Source organism: Malaclemys terrapin, chromosome 6, assembly GCF_027887155.1.
Source record: "Malaclemys terrapin pileata isolate rMalTer1 chromosome 6, rMalTer1.hap1, whole genome shotgun sequence".
Taxonomy (NCBI): domain Eukaryota; kingdom Metazoa; phylum Chordata; order Testudines; family Emydidae; genus Malaclemys; species Malaclemys terrapin.
Window position 1 is genome coordinate 124685909 of NC_071510.1, and position 16818 is coordinate 124702726.

Below are 16818 nucleotides of genomic sequence, written 5' to 3' on the forward strand. Positions count from 1 at the left end.
TGCATCCGAAGAAGTGAGGTTTTTACTCACGAAAGCTTATGCCCAAATAAATCTGTTAGTCTTTAAGGTGCCACCAGACTCTTTGTTGTTTTTGTAGATACAGACTAACACGGCTACCCCCTGATAATTGACAACTATTTTAACATAGTCCAGCTACAATTTTCTGGGGCCTCACGTAAGGCAAAACAGAAAGGTACCAGCTGGAGCTAATGCAATACTATTCATTAAATAATCACTGAACAATACACTTTTTATTTTTATTTTTTGGTATTATTTGACCATCTAGTTCTAATTCACTTTCCAATAACCTAGCCTATTATCTAGAAGGCATGCAGCTTGTGATTTGTGCTATATTTGCAGAAGGTAACACCAATTGTCTTTGGTGGATTAATCCTGGCAGGCTTGGCAGAAGAGCATTTTAAAGAACTCACTAGAGATTTTGAGCTACAAGTTTTAAAAGTATTCGCCAATAGGATTTTAAAAATATGGTCACTAGTCTTTACCAGCATAGATGTTCCATTGTGAAAAATATCTCGACTAAATATACTTTGTCAGCTCAGAGATTCACAACTCTGAAGAGGCAGACACTTAAAAAGGCAGTCACACTAATGAAACAGAAAGATAAATTACTCAATAATAATGTACAGTGATCAGTATATATTTAATACATTTAACCTTACCTTTTCTTGATTAGTAAGATAGTATCTAAACTTCCAAACTAGATCTTGTTCCTCGTATGTCAGTTGCTTTGTTGGTGGATAACTCACTATGATCTATAAAAAATTTTCCAGAGAATAATTTGTAATAAACATTATACATATTGATCTTTTAAAGAAGTTGAGAGAATTTAGTGTGTGTCTCATGTGCCATACTGACCACATAGTAGAATGAAGACCTTTGTCTATCCACAAGCAGAACAGAATTGACAATTTCCCCATACTACACAAGTGATGCTCTTCAACCCTGATCTTAGATGAACCACCCATAGAGGTCAGGGTATTCATAGACCTATCAGTCCTTGGCCCTGCTGCTGAGACTACCAAAAATGCCAATTAGTATTTGTGATGTGGATTCCTTTGCACTCAGGAGTGTAGTAAGGCTAACTCATCTCAAAGTAACCAGATGGGAATGACTTTGGCGTTCATGAGCTGGGACAGACAACCACCCACCTCCAAGTGAGTTCTCTTATTGACAACACATGATTTCACATTAACGAGAAATCACATATCTATTGTATTCCCTTCAAACTTGGCGACAGACATTGAATAAAGTCATTTAGCAAAACTGAATCTGTATACTTACAGACACCAAAGACTCAAATGAAAGTTACAAACTTACATTAAGCTGATCTCGAGTAGCTGCATTAGGCTTGAGATCATGATCAGAGGGCCCACTTCTTAAACTTCGAGCAAGTTTGTGATGTTTGCTCTCTACTAAATTCTCCTAAAAATGCACAAAATAAAAGTCAGCGGTTATAAATATTTAACTCCACTGAAAACAGTCTTGAAATGCAACTGTCTAGCAGAGACTCACCAACATCCTGAATAATGTATTACATGCTTAAGTATTCATATCTAAAAACTACTCTGTCTTCTGGATTCACTGCTTAAAGTGCATGCACTTTCCACAGTGAGCGTTCTTATTCCACAAACAATACCATCACTTTAGACTTAAAATGCAGTTTTATAACTATTTCTCACCTTTGGGTGAAAGGCTGTCATCAAGGCATTTGTTCAAAATGAAAGTTATTTACACAGCATCTAAACATGCTAAGGCACTAAAGATGCTAAACACTTTATGGCCAAACACCATCCTTTACAGTCTAAAGGCTCTGCGTATATTAGATGTTTTTTCCTCCAGAGTTTATTGTTAATACTGGTTCAGCTGAAGCCATAATAGCAACAGTAGAAGCAACAGTGTGAACAAGATTTCAGCTGCCAACACCATTTTCAGCACTGTGTCAACTGGACTACCTGACAGCAGCGTTTGATGGCATGGTGCTGACAATGGTGTCATCAGTAGAAGCCCCATCTACACGAGGGCTCCTGAAGTTGCTAATACCCACCCAGCTGAACTGGCATTCACAATAATGGAATTGTTTTCTAGAACTGTATTTAGGCAATAAATACAACCAGGACAACAGAAGGAAGTGGAGTAAGAAAGGGATTTCACATAAGCAAAGTACCTGGGGCAATATTTAACTTGCCTCTCCTTAGTTTCAATATTTCCTCCCTCCTCTGCTCCCTCTTGCCTTATATCTCCACCTACCTATCTCCTTTACTAAGGTAACAATCACCCTCCTGGGACTTATGCCAACCAGTGTAGCAGGATAATAGAACCTTCTGGGAGTCGTGCCTATCAGGGTGCCCATGAGCCACCCCCCAACCCCTCGCTCTATTATGTTCTGAGGTTGTGGGTATAAAAGGGTTATGACAGCAGTTGCTACCTCAGTCTCTTCCACTGCTAAAGCAGAACACCAAGATATTGAAATTTGGACTCCGCAGGAATGGGGAAGATATGCAGGGAGCATGAACATGCAGAGTTCATCTCGAAGAACTCCGGTTACAAGTAACCTAACTTCACTTCGCCACGTGTCCTCTGCATATTTCCACTCATGGGATAGTTTAGCAAGCAGTACAGTAAATTGGCTAGAGGGGTGAGAAGTTGTAGTTAAAGACTGGAGTACCGCTCCACCAAATGGAGTATCAGCCCTGGATGTGAGATCCAATGCATAATGTTTTGCAAAAGCGTGAACCAACCTTCAAGCAGCAGCTTTGCATGTATCAATAAGGGAAAAATATTCTATCCAGGTAATATGCTTGTGCTCTCTTAGCAGCTAATGAATGTAATCTAGCCTTCCCTTTACCTAAATGTGGCTTTGGAAAGAATATTGGTAGACTGATAGTTTGATTTACACAAAACTCCAAAATCACCTTAGGAAGGAATTTAGGAGCCAGTCTAAGAACCACTTTGTCTTTATAAAAACTGGTATAAGGGGTCTGCCATCAATGCATGCAGTTCACTTTGTCTTCTACCAGAAAGTAACAGCTATTATAAAAGCTGTCCTCACTGAGAGGACAAACAAAGAGCAGCTCACTAGAGGTTCAAATGGGTGAGCCACGAGTTGAGTTAAAACTAAATTCAAATTCCATGGTGGGACCAGGTTCCATACTGAGGGGATCCAAATTGGTGAAAAGCTTTTTAAGAGGCCAATTCAATGTACACAAAAAAATTGATTTTCCATTAACATGAGTATGATGCACTGTTATTGCCGCTACATGGGCCTTACTGGAGGGCAAAGACAACCCTATTTTAAGTGTGACAAATATTCAAAAATAAGTTGTATGGGAGCTAAAATTGGTCAACGCTTCTTTCAGTTGTCCATAAAACAAACCTTTTACACTTGGACTTGTAACTATTTGACAGCTTTCGGGAATTAATTATATCTTGTTGCACCTCAACAGAACACGATCTTTATGACTCTATCAAAGGCATATTACCCATGCTGGTGGATGTAACAATCAGAGATCTGGATGGAAGACCTGTAACAGCTGGTCTGTTGATAACAGAAGCATCTTGTAGTTGCTGTTGGATGAATGGACTAACTCGGTGGACCACTGTTGCCTTGGCCCTGTTGGAGCAATGAAAATTACCCTGGCTCAATCCTGCCGTATCTTTTTTAAGTCTCTGGTGATAAGTGAAAATGGGAGCAATGCATATTCAAATGCATCCCTCAATGACAGACTGCCTGAGCCAGCTCTTGAGCAAAGAACAGGGACATTTTGAATTGAATCTTGCCGCAAAGAGACCAATGACCAGAAATCCCCAAAGGCTGAAAACATCCTGGGTAACAGAATTCTTTAGAGACCATTTGTGCATCTGCAACAAATCTTTGCTCAGTTGATCTGCAATCACACTGTGTTGGGCAATTGGATATATATTTTACTGGATATATCAGTCTAAAAGTGTTATTGCCTTTTTGCATAGTTGAGAAAACCGAGCGCCTCTTCGTTCAAATAATACACTGCCAACACATTGCCCATGGCTACTTGAATTACCTCATTCCGCACCTGTGAAAGAAACGCTTTGGATTGACCTCAGTGCCAGTACATTTATATGTAATTGGGATTCTTTGTAGGTCCAAAGACCTCGAATAAACATACTGCAAAGTTGTCCCCCTCCCTCCCTACATTATCTTTGTAGAATCTGTAATTATTAACAATGAAGAAGGAGCTGGGTTGAACAAAATTCCCTTGAGGACATTCTGTGGTTTCAACCACCACATTAGAGGAAGATACACTTTCCTCGGAACAGTGAGTACTTTTAGCATACAGTCCATAATGGGATTGAAGTTCTTTAGGATCCAGTGCTGAAGATGCCTCATTCTGAGCCTGGCATACAGAGTCACATATGTTGTGGACACCATAAGTCTTGACACAGTCAACCAAAAACCTACATTCTGAACACAGAATGAATAATCCGAATGGCCTTCCTTAAATCTTCAAAGGGAGCCTTCAGGAGCCAATCAACTAAGTGAGTGAAGATGAAAATTCCTTGCCTCCTCAAATACACTGTTATCGGAGCCAGGCATTTTGTAAAAACTCTGGGTGCAGTGGAAAGGCCAAAGGGTAAGACTCTGTACTGGAAATGGTGAACTAAGAAAAAAAGATAGGTACTTGTGATGGAGGAGTCTTAGGTCCGTACTTTCATATTTCACTAACAGAGACAGGTTCACGTCACTGCTGTGGGTGGAAGGAACTGAGGAAGCAATGAGAGCCATGCCCCTTTTATGCCCACACCCTCAGAGTATGCTCAAGTGCTAGGGTGGGGGTGAAGCCGCAGGGGCATCCTAACGGGCACTGCTATCAGGAGATTCTAAGGTCTTGCTGAACCAGTCAGCACAAGTCCCATGAATGGGAATATGCAGAGGACACTTGAAGAACTAAAAATATTTGACCATCCCACCAATCCTAATAACAAACTGACAATAACTTAAAAATCTCACTACTATTTCTTGACTAGATTTACTTAAGACTTAACACACTGGCAGTAGCCACAACTTGATGCTGCAATTAAACTTATTTGAGACCATAGGAGATATAATTGTCAAGAGTTTTTCTCTGCCACTTGTAAGAACTTCACAGCATCCCACAATGAAGTTTTGTTATGATTTGGATTGTGTTGCACAGAAAATTACTCACCATAGACAGCTGGGGATCTGGAACCTTAACAATCTCAGAGCTTGTTAAAATTGGAGAGGACTCATCACCATCCTGGATAGCAACATAATTGAAAGGCACAATAAATGTCTCACAAGTTATAATGAACGTGTCTTCTGTCAGAATTTACTACTTTCCATATTCAAGAGAAAATAAAGCAATTAAACTTTCAATGGATAACCAACAAAAGGCATAAAGGATAAGAAAATATAGAAAGGAATTGTTCTAGCTAATTTTTGACAAAGTTGAGAAGATAGAAGAAAATAGGAGACCGAAGGATAAACTCCATCTGTTTGTGAGACAAATTTAGAAAGAAGTATAATTTTTAAAACTTCATCAGCGTTAGCATTTTAGTGAAGAAAAAATGGATGGAAATTTTTACCAATATTATTAGGATGTATCTGTTACGGGAGTGCTTAGAGGGCCCCATTGTGTGGGCAAACAATTTTCAAAAGCTGTAGCCAAAACACTTATGGACAAAATTTAAATGTCCCATCATGAAAAAAAATCGTTACTCACCTCTTGTAACTGTTGTTCCTCGAGATGTGTACACCAGCCGGAAGATTTTCCCTTAGCAGCGTCCGTAGGGTGGGCCTTGGCGCCCCCTGGAGTAGCGCCTCCATGGTGCCCTATATAGGGGCCCGCCGACCCTCCACCACCTCAGTTCCTTCTTGCCGGCACTCCAACAGAGGGGTAGGAGAGTGGGTATTGGAATGGAAATGAACACATCTCGAAGAACAACAGTTACAAAAAGGTGAGTAACCATTTTTTCTTCTTCAAGTGATTGTTCATGTCCATTCCAAGCAGGTGACTCACAAGCCTGAGTTTAGGCATTGGGGTCAGAGTTCACTGCGGATTGGAGCACTGCATGGCCGAAGGCTGCATTATCTCTGGCCTGGTGCGTGATGGCATAGTGCGACGTAAATGTGTGGATTGAGGACCACGTGGCAGCTCTGCATATTTCCTGTGTCGGGACCTGAGCCAGGAACGTCATGGAGGAGGCCTGTGCCCTTGTGGAGTGGGCCGTGATCGGTGGGGCAGGCACCTTAGCCTGACCGTAGCATTCATGGATGCAGGCCAAGATCCATGAGGAGATACGCTGTGATGAGACAGGGAGTCCCTTCATCCTGTCGGCCACAGCAACAAAGAGTTGGGTTGATTTCCTGAACGGTTTGGTTCTTTCAATATAGAATACCAGGGCCCTGCGAACGTCCAGGGAACGCAGCCTACACTCCGTGCCGTGCCGGAGGAGTGTGGCTTAGGATAGAACACCAGGAGAAAAATGTCTTGAGCGATGTGGAATTGGGAGGCCACCTTCGGAAAGAACGCTGGGTGTGGCCTGAGTTGGACTTTGTCTTTGTGGAAGACAGTGTATGGAGGCTCGGACGTCAGTGCTCTGAGTTCCGACACCCTCCTGGCCGAGGTGATAGTCACTAGGAATGCGACCTTTTATGAGAGATATAGCAGAGAGAACGTAGCCAGGGGCTCAAAGGGGGGCCCCCTGTGACAGTGGAAAGGACCAAATTGAGGTCCCAAGCCAGGGCTGGTTGTTGAGCATGCGGGAACAGTCTATCCAGACCCTTGAGGAAGCGACAAACCAATGGGTCTGCGAAAACTGAACCACCTTCAGCTCCTGGGTGGAACGCTGAGATGGCCGCCAAGTGGACTCGAACCAAAGAGAGGGAAAGTCCTCGCTGTCTCAAATGAAGCAAGTAATCCAGGATGAGAGGGATCGGGGCGAGCAATGGAGTCTATCCCTGCTGTTCGGCCCAGATGGAGAAGCGTTTCCACTTGGCCATGTATGTGGCCTTGGTGGAGGGTTTTCTACTACTGAGGAGGACTTGCCTGACCTGCTGTGAGCATTGCATCTCCACAGGGTTTAGTCATGGAGCATCCAGGCTGTGAGGTGGAGCGACTCCAGGTTCGGGTGGTGGAGGTGGCCCCGATCCTGTGTGATCACGTCTGGGAGCAGGGGCAGCATGAGGGGCACCCGTGTGGACATGTGCAGCAGCGACGTGTACCAGTGTTGACGGGGCCACACCGGCACTATCAGGATGACATGAGCGTGATCCCTACGGATCTTGAGGCGTACCCTGTGAACCATGGGAGTCGGGGGGAAGGCGTAGAGCAGGCCGCCTTCCCATGAGAGTAGGAAGGCATCTGTTAGAGACACTGGACTGCGTCCCATGAGGGAGCAGAAACGTCAACACGGAAGATTGAGCGTGCTACATCTCGGCGAAGGGACCACTCGTGACCATGGAACGAGCGGCTGAGGGCATCCGCCAGTCCATTCTCCACACCCGGGAGGTAGAATGCCGTCAGGTGAATTGCGTTCTGTACGCAAAAGTCCCATAATGCGAGGGCTTCCCAGCATGGGGAGAGGAGCGTGCACTCCCGTTTGTCAATATAGAACATCGCCGAAGTATTGTCCATGAGGACTGCAACACACCTGCCCGCCAGGCGAGATTTGAAGGGCGGGCAGGCTAGATGCACCGCCCGTAGCTCCCTGACATTGATGTGCAGGGAGAGGTCCTTTGGGGACCAAAGGCCTTGGGTCCTGAGATTCTCCAGATGCGCCCCTCACCCCAGATCTGACACGTCTATTACCAAGGATAGGGATGGCTGGGGGCTGACGAAGGGTAGTCCCGCGCAAACCTCCCGCGGGTCGAGCCACCACTGAAGGGAATCTAGCACCTTTCGGGGAAGCGTCACCACAGAGTCCAGCGCATCCCTGGCTGGTCAGTATACAGTCGCTAACCAGGACTGGAGAGGGTGCAGCCTGAGCCTGGCGTGGCTCACCACATAGGTGCATGCCGCCATAGGACTCATCAACTTGAGTTTCTCGCTGTGGTAGTCAGGAAACGTCGGAGACCGAGAATGTCGTCGGACATGGACCGGAACCTGGACTCCGGTAGGTATGCTCTGGCTTGTGTCGAGTCCAGAACTGCCCCTAAAAATTCTATCCTCTGGATAGGAGACCGGGTGGATTTGGCCTCGTTCAGCAGGAGGCCAAGCTCGAGGAAGGTCCTTCTAATGAAGACCACCTGAGCCTCCACCTGTGCCTGTATATGGGCGTTGCCCACGACGAATCTGAGGTAACGCCTGTGTTGGGGAATTATTGCAATATGAAAATATGCGTCCTTCAAGTCGAGGGTGGCGTACCAGTCCCCTGGATCCATGGAGGGAATGATGGAGGACAGGGAGACCATACAGAACTTGAGCTTCTTTACAAACTTGTTCAGATGCCGCAAGTCCAGAATGGGTCTGAGCCCCCTTTCGCCTTCGGTATTAGGAAATACCGGAAGTAGAAATCCCTGCCCCTGAGTTCCTGAGGAACTTCCTCCACTGCCCCTGCGACGAGGAGGGACTGCACTTCCTGAATTAGAAGTTGCTCATGAGAGGGGTCCCTGAAGAGGGACGGGGAGGGGGGCTGGTGGGGAGGGAGGGAGGGAGAACTGGATAGAATATCCCCTCTCTATCGTGCGGAACACCCAATTGTCCGATGTAATTCGGGACCATGCACGATAGAAGGGGGACAGACGTGATGAAGAGGTAGGGTTGGTAGGATTCAGAGTCCAGACCGGTAAGTCGTCCCCGACCGCACCATCAAATTTGGGGTCTAGGCCTTGACGGGGGCCGTGACTGGCCGGACTGGCCAGAAGGCTGTTGTTGCCTCCTTCTGCCGTTTCTGCTCCGCCTACGCGAGGCATCTGTGCGGTTCTGGGGCTGGTAAGGTCACGGGGCCGGCTGCGGCCTGAATTGCCTGCATTGGGTGGGTGGGTGTGCAAACCCAGCAAGCGTAGGATAGCCCTTGACTCCTTTAGGCTATGGAGCCTCTTGTCTGTCTTTTCGGAGAAGAGCATGGGTCCCTTGAAAGGGAAGTCCTGGATGGTCTGTTGGACCTCATGTGGAAGGCCTGAGACCTGAAGCCAGGCTCCCCGCCGCATAACCAGCCCAGTTGCCAGTGTGTGGGAGGCTGCATCCGCCGCATCCCAGGCTGCTTGGAGGGATGCCTGGGAAATTAACTTCTCCTCCTCTATTATAGCAGAAAACTCTGTTCGCGATTCCTGGGGAAGGAGTTCAGCGAACTTGGACAATGCTGAGCACGTGTTGTGTCCATACCGCCTCTCTATAGCCTGTTGGTTGGCTATACGTAATTGCAGACCCCCTGTTAAGTACACCTTTCTGCCAAATAGGTCCAACTTTTTGGCCTCCCTGTTCTTCAGTGTAGACCCTTGGAACCCCTGACGCTCCCTTTGGTTGGCCACATCCACAACCAGAGAGTCCGGGGGAGGGTGGGCATACAAGTGCTCATGGCCCTTGGAGGGCATAAAGTAGCGCCTCTGTCTTTTTAGCCGTGGGGGCCAACGAAGCTGGTGTCTGCCACAAGGTGCGGGACATATCAGCTATCGTTTTGATCAACGGTAGGGCAACCCTAGATGGGCCGAAGGGGGCCAGGATGTCCACTACCGGATCCACATCCACCTCGATCTCCTCCGCTTGGATTGCCAGGCTCTGGGCTGCAATCTTAAGTAGCTGCTGAAGCACCCGGTTGTGCTCTAGGGCCAGTGCCGCTGAAGTTCCCGCAACCGCCTCATCTGGAGAGGAAGAGGAGGAGATCACTTGCAAAGAGCCTTCCTCTGTACCCTCAGTCTCTGCAGGGGCCTCCGGCACACGGTACTGCGGTTGCATGGCTAGTGCGGATGCAAGATGCGGCACTGCGGCCAGTACCGAGGTCGACACCGAACGACGAGGCGTGCTGGGCGGTGCCTGCGGTGTCAGAACCATGGTCCCCGCCGGTGCCGGTGTCTGGCTAGGGGGTGCCGGGCTTTGTTGAGGCACACTCCTGTCTGACGGCGGTGCCGGTGGTGAAGGCATTTGCGCCGGACCCACCGATGTCGAGGAGACCGATGCAGACCTGGAGAGCGGGCCGTGCACCTGTCCCATGGTCTGATGGTAAGCCCAGGGAGTCCAGAATGGCCACTGGGAGGGCGGTTGCCACTGCTGCTGCCACTGCCCAGGTAAGGTTGTTGGCTCGCCTGTGAAACCGACCTCCTGCTCCTCGATCTACTGGAGAGGTAGGATTCCAAGTCTGAGGTCTCCAAATAGGAGGACCGAGGGGAAGCAGTACCCACTGTCACCGGGGGGCGGTGCCACGGAGCCGGGGAACGCTGTCTCTGCGCCAGTGCCGCTGGGGCGGCGTGGGGCAGGGACTGGGGCGACATCATGGCTGGCTTGCCCTTTGATTGGATCGGGGGGCAGGCCATGTTCAGCGGCTCTTTCCACTGGTGTGGAGAGGCCGGCACCGGGAGGCTTAATAAGTCAGAGGCGGCCTCGAACGCCTCCAGCGTCGATGGGAGACGCACATCCTCGCTGAGGTCCGGGGATCTTGACCAGTCTCAACCGCACCCCCACCAGGATGGGAGTCTATGGAACCGTGGGAGGGTGCGGTTGTGGCACAGCTTGTCCCACTGCGCTCGTGGACGCCGCCGGCCTTTTAAGGTCCTGGTGGGGTGATCGGCCCCTCACCGGCCTCCTCTTCTTCGCGGGCACTGGAGATGGTGATCGGTGCCTTACGGAGGCCGATTTTCTATGTCCCGCTTCTCTCCGGTGCCGGGACTTAGAGGTCTTAGACTGGGCCTCCTGTCTTGTTAGCGGTGCCGGGGCGCTGCGCACCGAGGATGAGGTGCTGGGCGCCGGATCGGCAGGCTCAGGGTCCGAGTGTGGCCCTAAGGCCGCCTCCATCAGGAGCACTTTGAGTCTCTGCTCTCTGTCCTTAAGAGTCCTGGGACGGAATTCCCTGCAGATACTGCACCGGTCTCTTTGGTGGCTCTCTCCGAGGCACCTTAAGCAGGAAGAGTGCGGGTCACTCTTCGGCATAAACTTCCCGCAGTCCTTGCAGAGTTTAAACCCTGGGGACGCAGGCATGCCCCAGCGGGGCGACGAGTACGTTGGGGGAAAAAGAACCAACAACTATCAATTATCTACGACTAACACTAACTCTAACCTATGAGAGAGGAATCAAATATATACACTTAAACGGGACACTGCTATGCTTGTTGCAAGCAAGCAAAGTTCCAGCTAGCCGTCACCGGCGGTAAGAAGGAACTGAGAGGGTGGAGGGTCGGCGGGCCCCTACATAGGGCTCCCTGGAGGCGCCACTCCAGGGGGCGCCAAGGCCGACCCTACAGACGCTGCTAAGGGAAAATCTTCCAGCTGGCGTGCACGCGGCGCGCACACATCTGCTTGGAATGGATATGAACAATCACTCAAAAAAGAATATGGGTTTACTGATTTGGAGTATTTGCTGAAGTTGAGGGAAAATGAACACACAGAGACACACCCTATACTGAGGGTTCAGGATAGAATGCAACACAGATCACCATTTTGGGAAACATCTTTTTAGAAACTGCAGAATGGCACAAAGCTATCCGTTTCTAGTTTGAACTGGGAATTAGAAGGAATCTGCTTCCCCTCCTTACCAGTACGAGCATTTTTTTTTAACATAGCTAGCAGTTTTGTGTATGATGCATGAGGCAGACTAATATATAGCTCACTTTTCTGCACATATATCGATTCTACAGTGCTGACTAGAGCAAAAGCTTGGTTTTGGACCAGTAAATTAAGTATACATTGGAGCAATTTTTTAGGCAGATGAAGCTAATAAATGCAGTAATACGGTAGCTTTTTTACATACACAATTCTGATAACACACATAAAAGTAAACAATACTTTTTAGCCAAGTAAGATACATATAATATGTGGATGGTGCTAAGCTTAGCCTGTGAATAAATGTATGATCGCTTTTCATATTAGGTAATTTAAGATTTTGAATTTTTAAAAATTCAAGTTAAAAAAGTCAAAGAAAAGGGACAATCCTCTCCAGTTCTGCTCAATTCAATTACAAAATGAAATAACAAATTGCATAGATGGTGACTGGCGTTAATTAAGATTTATGGCCCTACAGTATATATTTATTATTTCTATTACAGGAGCACCTGCTTGGGGGTGACAACCAAGAATCAATGGCCCCATTGTGCCAGACACTATACAGACAAGGAGCAAAGAAGATCTGTCCCTGTGCGTGAGAGCTTACCATCTAGGTGAGGTGTTAGACGGGCAGCAGCAGGCAGATGAGGAAAAATGAGTAGTGGGGGAGAGGTTTAGTATAAAAGCAGAACTACTTATCTAACCACTACCGCCACCCTCCTCCGCGCCCCCCCCCCCCCCCCCCGCCCACTTTAACTATGGCTAATCCTATATTATGAGTTTTCCCCCCGAAACCTCTAAAAACATACAATTAACTCATCTGTGGATTGTGCGTTATGATGTTTTCCCTTTCGCATTTTCTATTTGTTCAGTTTATCATAATGCATTTAAGAATAAATATTTAGTACTTAGTACATCTTCAAATTGATGTACAAACATTAGTTCATTAATCTTAATACCCCACAAGATAGGTAGGTATCCTCATTTTATTGATGGGTAAAGTGAGGTTCAGGGTACATCTACATTTGATCTGTGAGAGGTGATTCCTAGCTTGCGCAGAAGTACCCCAGGGGGTCAGGCGGGATTATACTCAGAGCTGCTCCTCATGTTACTGTGGACACACTGCTATTTTCAGGCATTAGCTGGAGCCTAGCTATGAAAGTTAGGAATCACACCTCTCAGCTCAAATGTAGGTGTACCCTTAGTGACTTGACCGAGACCACACAAAGAATTAGTAACAGTTAGGATAAAGACTCAAGAGTTCCAGATTATTTTAAAAAATAAATAATTAATTTAAAAAGTAAGCGCACACACACACACACACACACACACACACACACACACCACACACTTACTGAGCCATTTGTTTCCATGAGAACAGAGTTAGGCCAATGCTGACAGCTCTAGAAAATCCTACCCACTCATTGTCTTCTGACTTAAGACAGTATTTTTTAAATGTGAACATTTTGTGGTGGTCTGAGGAGAACATGTATCACGTTAAAATAAGAAACTGAAATTTTCTGGACCTCAGATAAGCGTAGTTACTAAATTCAGCCCTGGACTATTTAGAAGTACCTGCTAGGGACCAGTGAGCTTGTCATAACTATAAAGGGAAAGATAACTGCCCTCCTGTGTACAGTACTATAAAATCCTTCCTGGCAGAGACTCCAAAATCCTTTTACCTGTAAAGGGTTAAGAAGCTCAGGTAACCTTGCTGACACCTGACCCAAAGGACCAATAAGGGGACAAGATACTTTCAAATCTTGGTGGGGGGAAGGCTTTTGTTTGTGCTCTTTGTTTTGGGGGTTGTTCCCTCTTGGGACTAAGAGGGACCATACATCAATCCATGCTCTCCAAATCTTTCTGAACAAGTCTCTCATATTTCAAACTTGTAAGTAAACAGCCAGGCAAGGCGTGTTAGTTTTTATCTTTGTTTTCTCAACTTGTAAATGTACCTTTTTGCTAGCGTGTTTATCTCTGTTTGCTGTAACTTTGAACTTAAGGCTAGAGGGGATTCCTCTGGGCTCTTTAAGTTTGATTACCCTGTAAAGTTATTTTCCATCCTGATTTTACAGAGATGATGTTTACCTTTTTCTTTAATTAAAAGCCTTCTTTTTAAGAACCTGATTGATTTTTCCTTGTTTTTAGATCCAAGGGGGTTGGATCTGTATTCACCAGGGAATTGGTGAAGAGTCTCTCAAGGCTACCCAGGGAAGGGAATTAGCACTTTGGGAGTGGTGGCAGCGGACCAGATCTAAGCTGGTAGTTAAGCTTAGAAGTTTTCATGCAGGCCCCCACATTTGTACCCTAAAGTTCAGAGTGGGGAAGCAGCCTTGACAGAGCGAGTACTTCGCTGAGCTAATTTAGAAAGGGATGGTTTTTTTGATTGGTTAATTGGGCACCATTTTCTCCAGTGATGTAAACCATTCTTTTGTACACCTGCCAGGTCACAAGGTATTGCTTCTTACCAACAAAACATTCTGACTGTTGTCTTGCTTTTTATCCACTAATTAAGTTGTGACTTTAATCAGCCTTGTTCTGGAGAATGCCAGAACTAGAAATCAATATTTGATCTCACCTGAAAGCCTCGAATTCTATCTTTTAAATAGTAGAAAACATTAATGGGAGATTTTCAAAGGCCCCAAGGGGGGGAGAGGTGCCCCAACTCCACTGATCGAGTGGAAGTTGAGAGTCTAACTCCCCTTTGTACCTTTGAAAAATCTCCCCTTCATCTACAACCACAAATCATAAATTTAGGTGAGAAAAAGGCAATACAATCAGTAAGGTCTGACATCCCTTGCATCCCCAGGCTCAATAAATAAATAAATAAATAAAAATCTTATACCACTGGAAAAAAGAAACAGCCAACTTCTTAATGATTTATAACAGTGGCAAGCTTATAAAGACCTAAAATACTATTACAATTGACTTTGATATAGCAGTAAACTGTTCCAAGCCCTAGTGCTCAACTAGTGATTTGAAAGCCAAGAATTCACTTTTTTCTAAGATTTCATCTGTATTTTTTCAGCTTTGAATATTTTAGTTTAAAACAAAAAGGTGAAGTGTTTCTATCACCATGCTGTTCTGTTACAGTGAAAAGTCAAACTAAAAAAATAAAGCAAAAACTTTACTTAACAGGTCAGCCCACCAATTTTTCTAGATTGCACATAAAAGTTGAAACCAGAATGACCTATTTTTGCTTACTTTAGTTATTCAGCTCAAATGAAGGACACTCTGTCTTTACAATTTCATTATGTTTTAGCACAAAAAAACCCTTAAACTGTAACAAGAATTTGCAAGTTGGTTGAGTTCTAGCATTGCTCTCATGGGCCAAATTCTCTCATTAAAGATAGCCTATTCTGAAATATAGCTATTCTATGAAATACCCTGGAGACAGACAGAATGACATCAGTCAACAGATTAAGGATGTTGGCAGTTTTACCCACCTTTCAAATGGATAGGGAATGTGCAACTCTGACCCCTCTATTTCACTCAAAGAACATCAATATCTATTAAATTGTCCCTGACTGTGTAAGCTCAATAATTCATGACAACAATTGTTTACCTGCTAATTTGCCATGGAGGTCTCAAACAAATGTGAGGCCAAACCCAGCGTCGTATTATCGCCTAGGCCAACAAATTTATTAATAGCACCATTTTTGTAATCACAGCATCAGTGATGCTGCGATTCTACCAATCATAGCACGTATTGAAATCACCAATGACAGCACGACGCCATTTAGTAAACATACTCACGAGAATGCTAAACGTTAATAATATGACTGGAAGGAAGAAATTAAGCATGGATTCTCAGTTTTGGATCCATGCGCATTCCCGGGCTATAAGCGAAATCGTGGTATACAGATGCGTGTTCAAGCGAGGGTCCACTGTACTTGTAATTTTATTTATAATAAAACTTATAAATGTTCAATTATTTTAATGATATTTAGATTGAACTAAAATCAAACGAATTTGTAAAAAAACTAAAACAAGTTCATATGGGGCCCGGGGCGGCAATTATTTAAGGCCTAGGGGCGGCAAAATCCGCCACTAGCCAAACCTCAAAAGAATACAGAGTTCGTTTTGAGTTTGGTTTAATTGTTTAATATTATGCTATAAAATATTTATACTCCACTATATTCCAAAAATGCCATTTTTACAAATGTAAGTCCTCTGCTATTTATTCTTTGATGAAAGGTGGAGAGACACTGCCAATTTTGCAGATTATAGTGTGTTACAGTAAAGCAAAGTGTTGATCAAGCAAGGTTCTGCCACACCTCTCTGAAATTACAGCATTTATCAGTTTCTAAAACACTAACAAACAGGGGGTTCTATTGATCTCATATTATGGGGTTAAACCAGGGTTCCAAGCTGTACCAGCAGGATACAACTATCTGTATCCAGAACCTAGATGGACACACAGGCAAGGCTTCAGAGACTGATAAAACCTAATTTTTTTTAAACACTGGGAAAGATATTCTACTGAGAAAATCCTTTAAATGGATCTGGCTCTGCAATTGCTCTATTTACCCAATACAATGCTGTTTTCACTTGAACCCTATATGAAAATACACGTTAATGAAAAGTGCTGGAGTTCATTTACCCATAGAGATAAGATGAGATATTTGCATTTTGGAATTCACACAGTGATATTTCCATAGTGAGTGATGTTTGCCTAAAAGTGAAACTGGAAGTTGTGTTCTTGCTACCTGCAGACTGGCATTCCTCACATTTTAAATACTGCATTACAATTAAATGGATAGAGAACACAGGAAGCGGCCACTGCCACTTCATTTTATATACAGTAATTGAGCGTTGAGTCACAGAATCGCAGATTCTATCAGCAGCTGTTTAACAGGCTGGTTCTCTGTCACAACACCAAAAAACAAATCTATCAACACAACTGTGACAAGTAATTTTCACTTAGACTATCACTCAGAGACAGGTGACAGCCTACCCTTGTTCCATTAGATTCTATATGCTGGATAGGTAATCTTTATATTTTAAGTGGAAGCATAACAAACTTGAGAAGACAGGCAACTAATTTATGGACTGTTTTCTGCTGTTTCCAGAAAAGTGGTCCTGAATTTGTTTGCGTGAAGTAGCTTTT

General features: G+C 45.2%; 1 protein-coding gene across 1 annotated transcript in view; it reads right to left on the reverse strand.

The window, feature by feature from the left end:
* Nucleotides 1-16818, reverse strand: part of PIK3C3 (phosphatidylinositol 3-kinase catalytic subunit type 3) — a 142164-nt gene that overhangs the window by 99307 nt on the left and 26039 nt on the right. Inside the window, exons 7-9 of the mRNA XM_054031823.1 lie at nucleotides 5202-5273; nucleotides 1339-1443; nucleotides 681-773 (exon numbers count right to left, since the gene is read on the reverse strand). Of these exons, the coding sequence (XP_053887798.1) occupies nucleotides 681-773; nucleotides 1339-1443; nucleotides 5202-5273 (270 nt within the window). The remainder of the gene's footprint in view (nucleotides 1-680; nucleotides 774-1338; nucleotides 1444-5201; nucleotides 5274-16818) is intronic.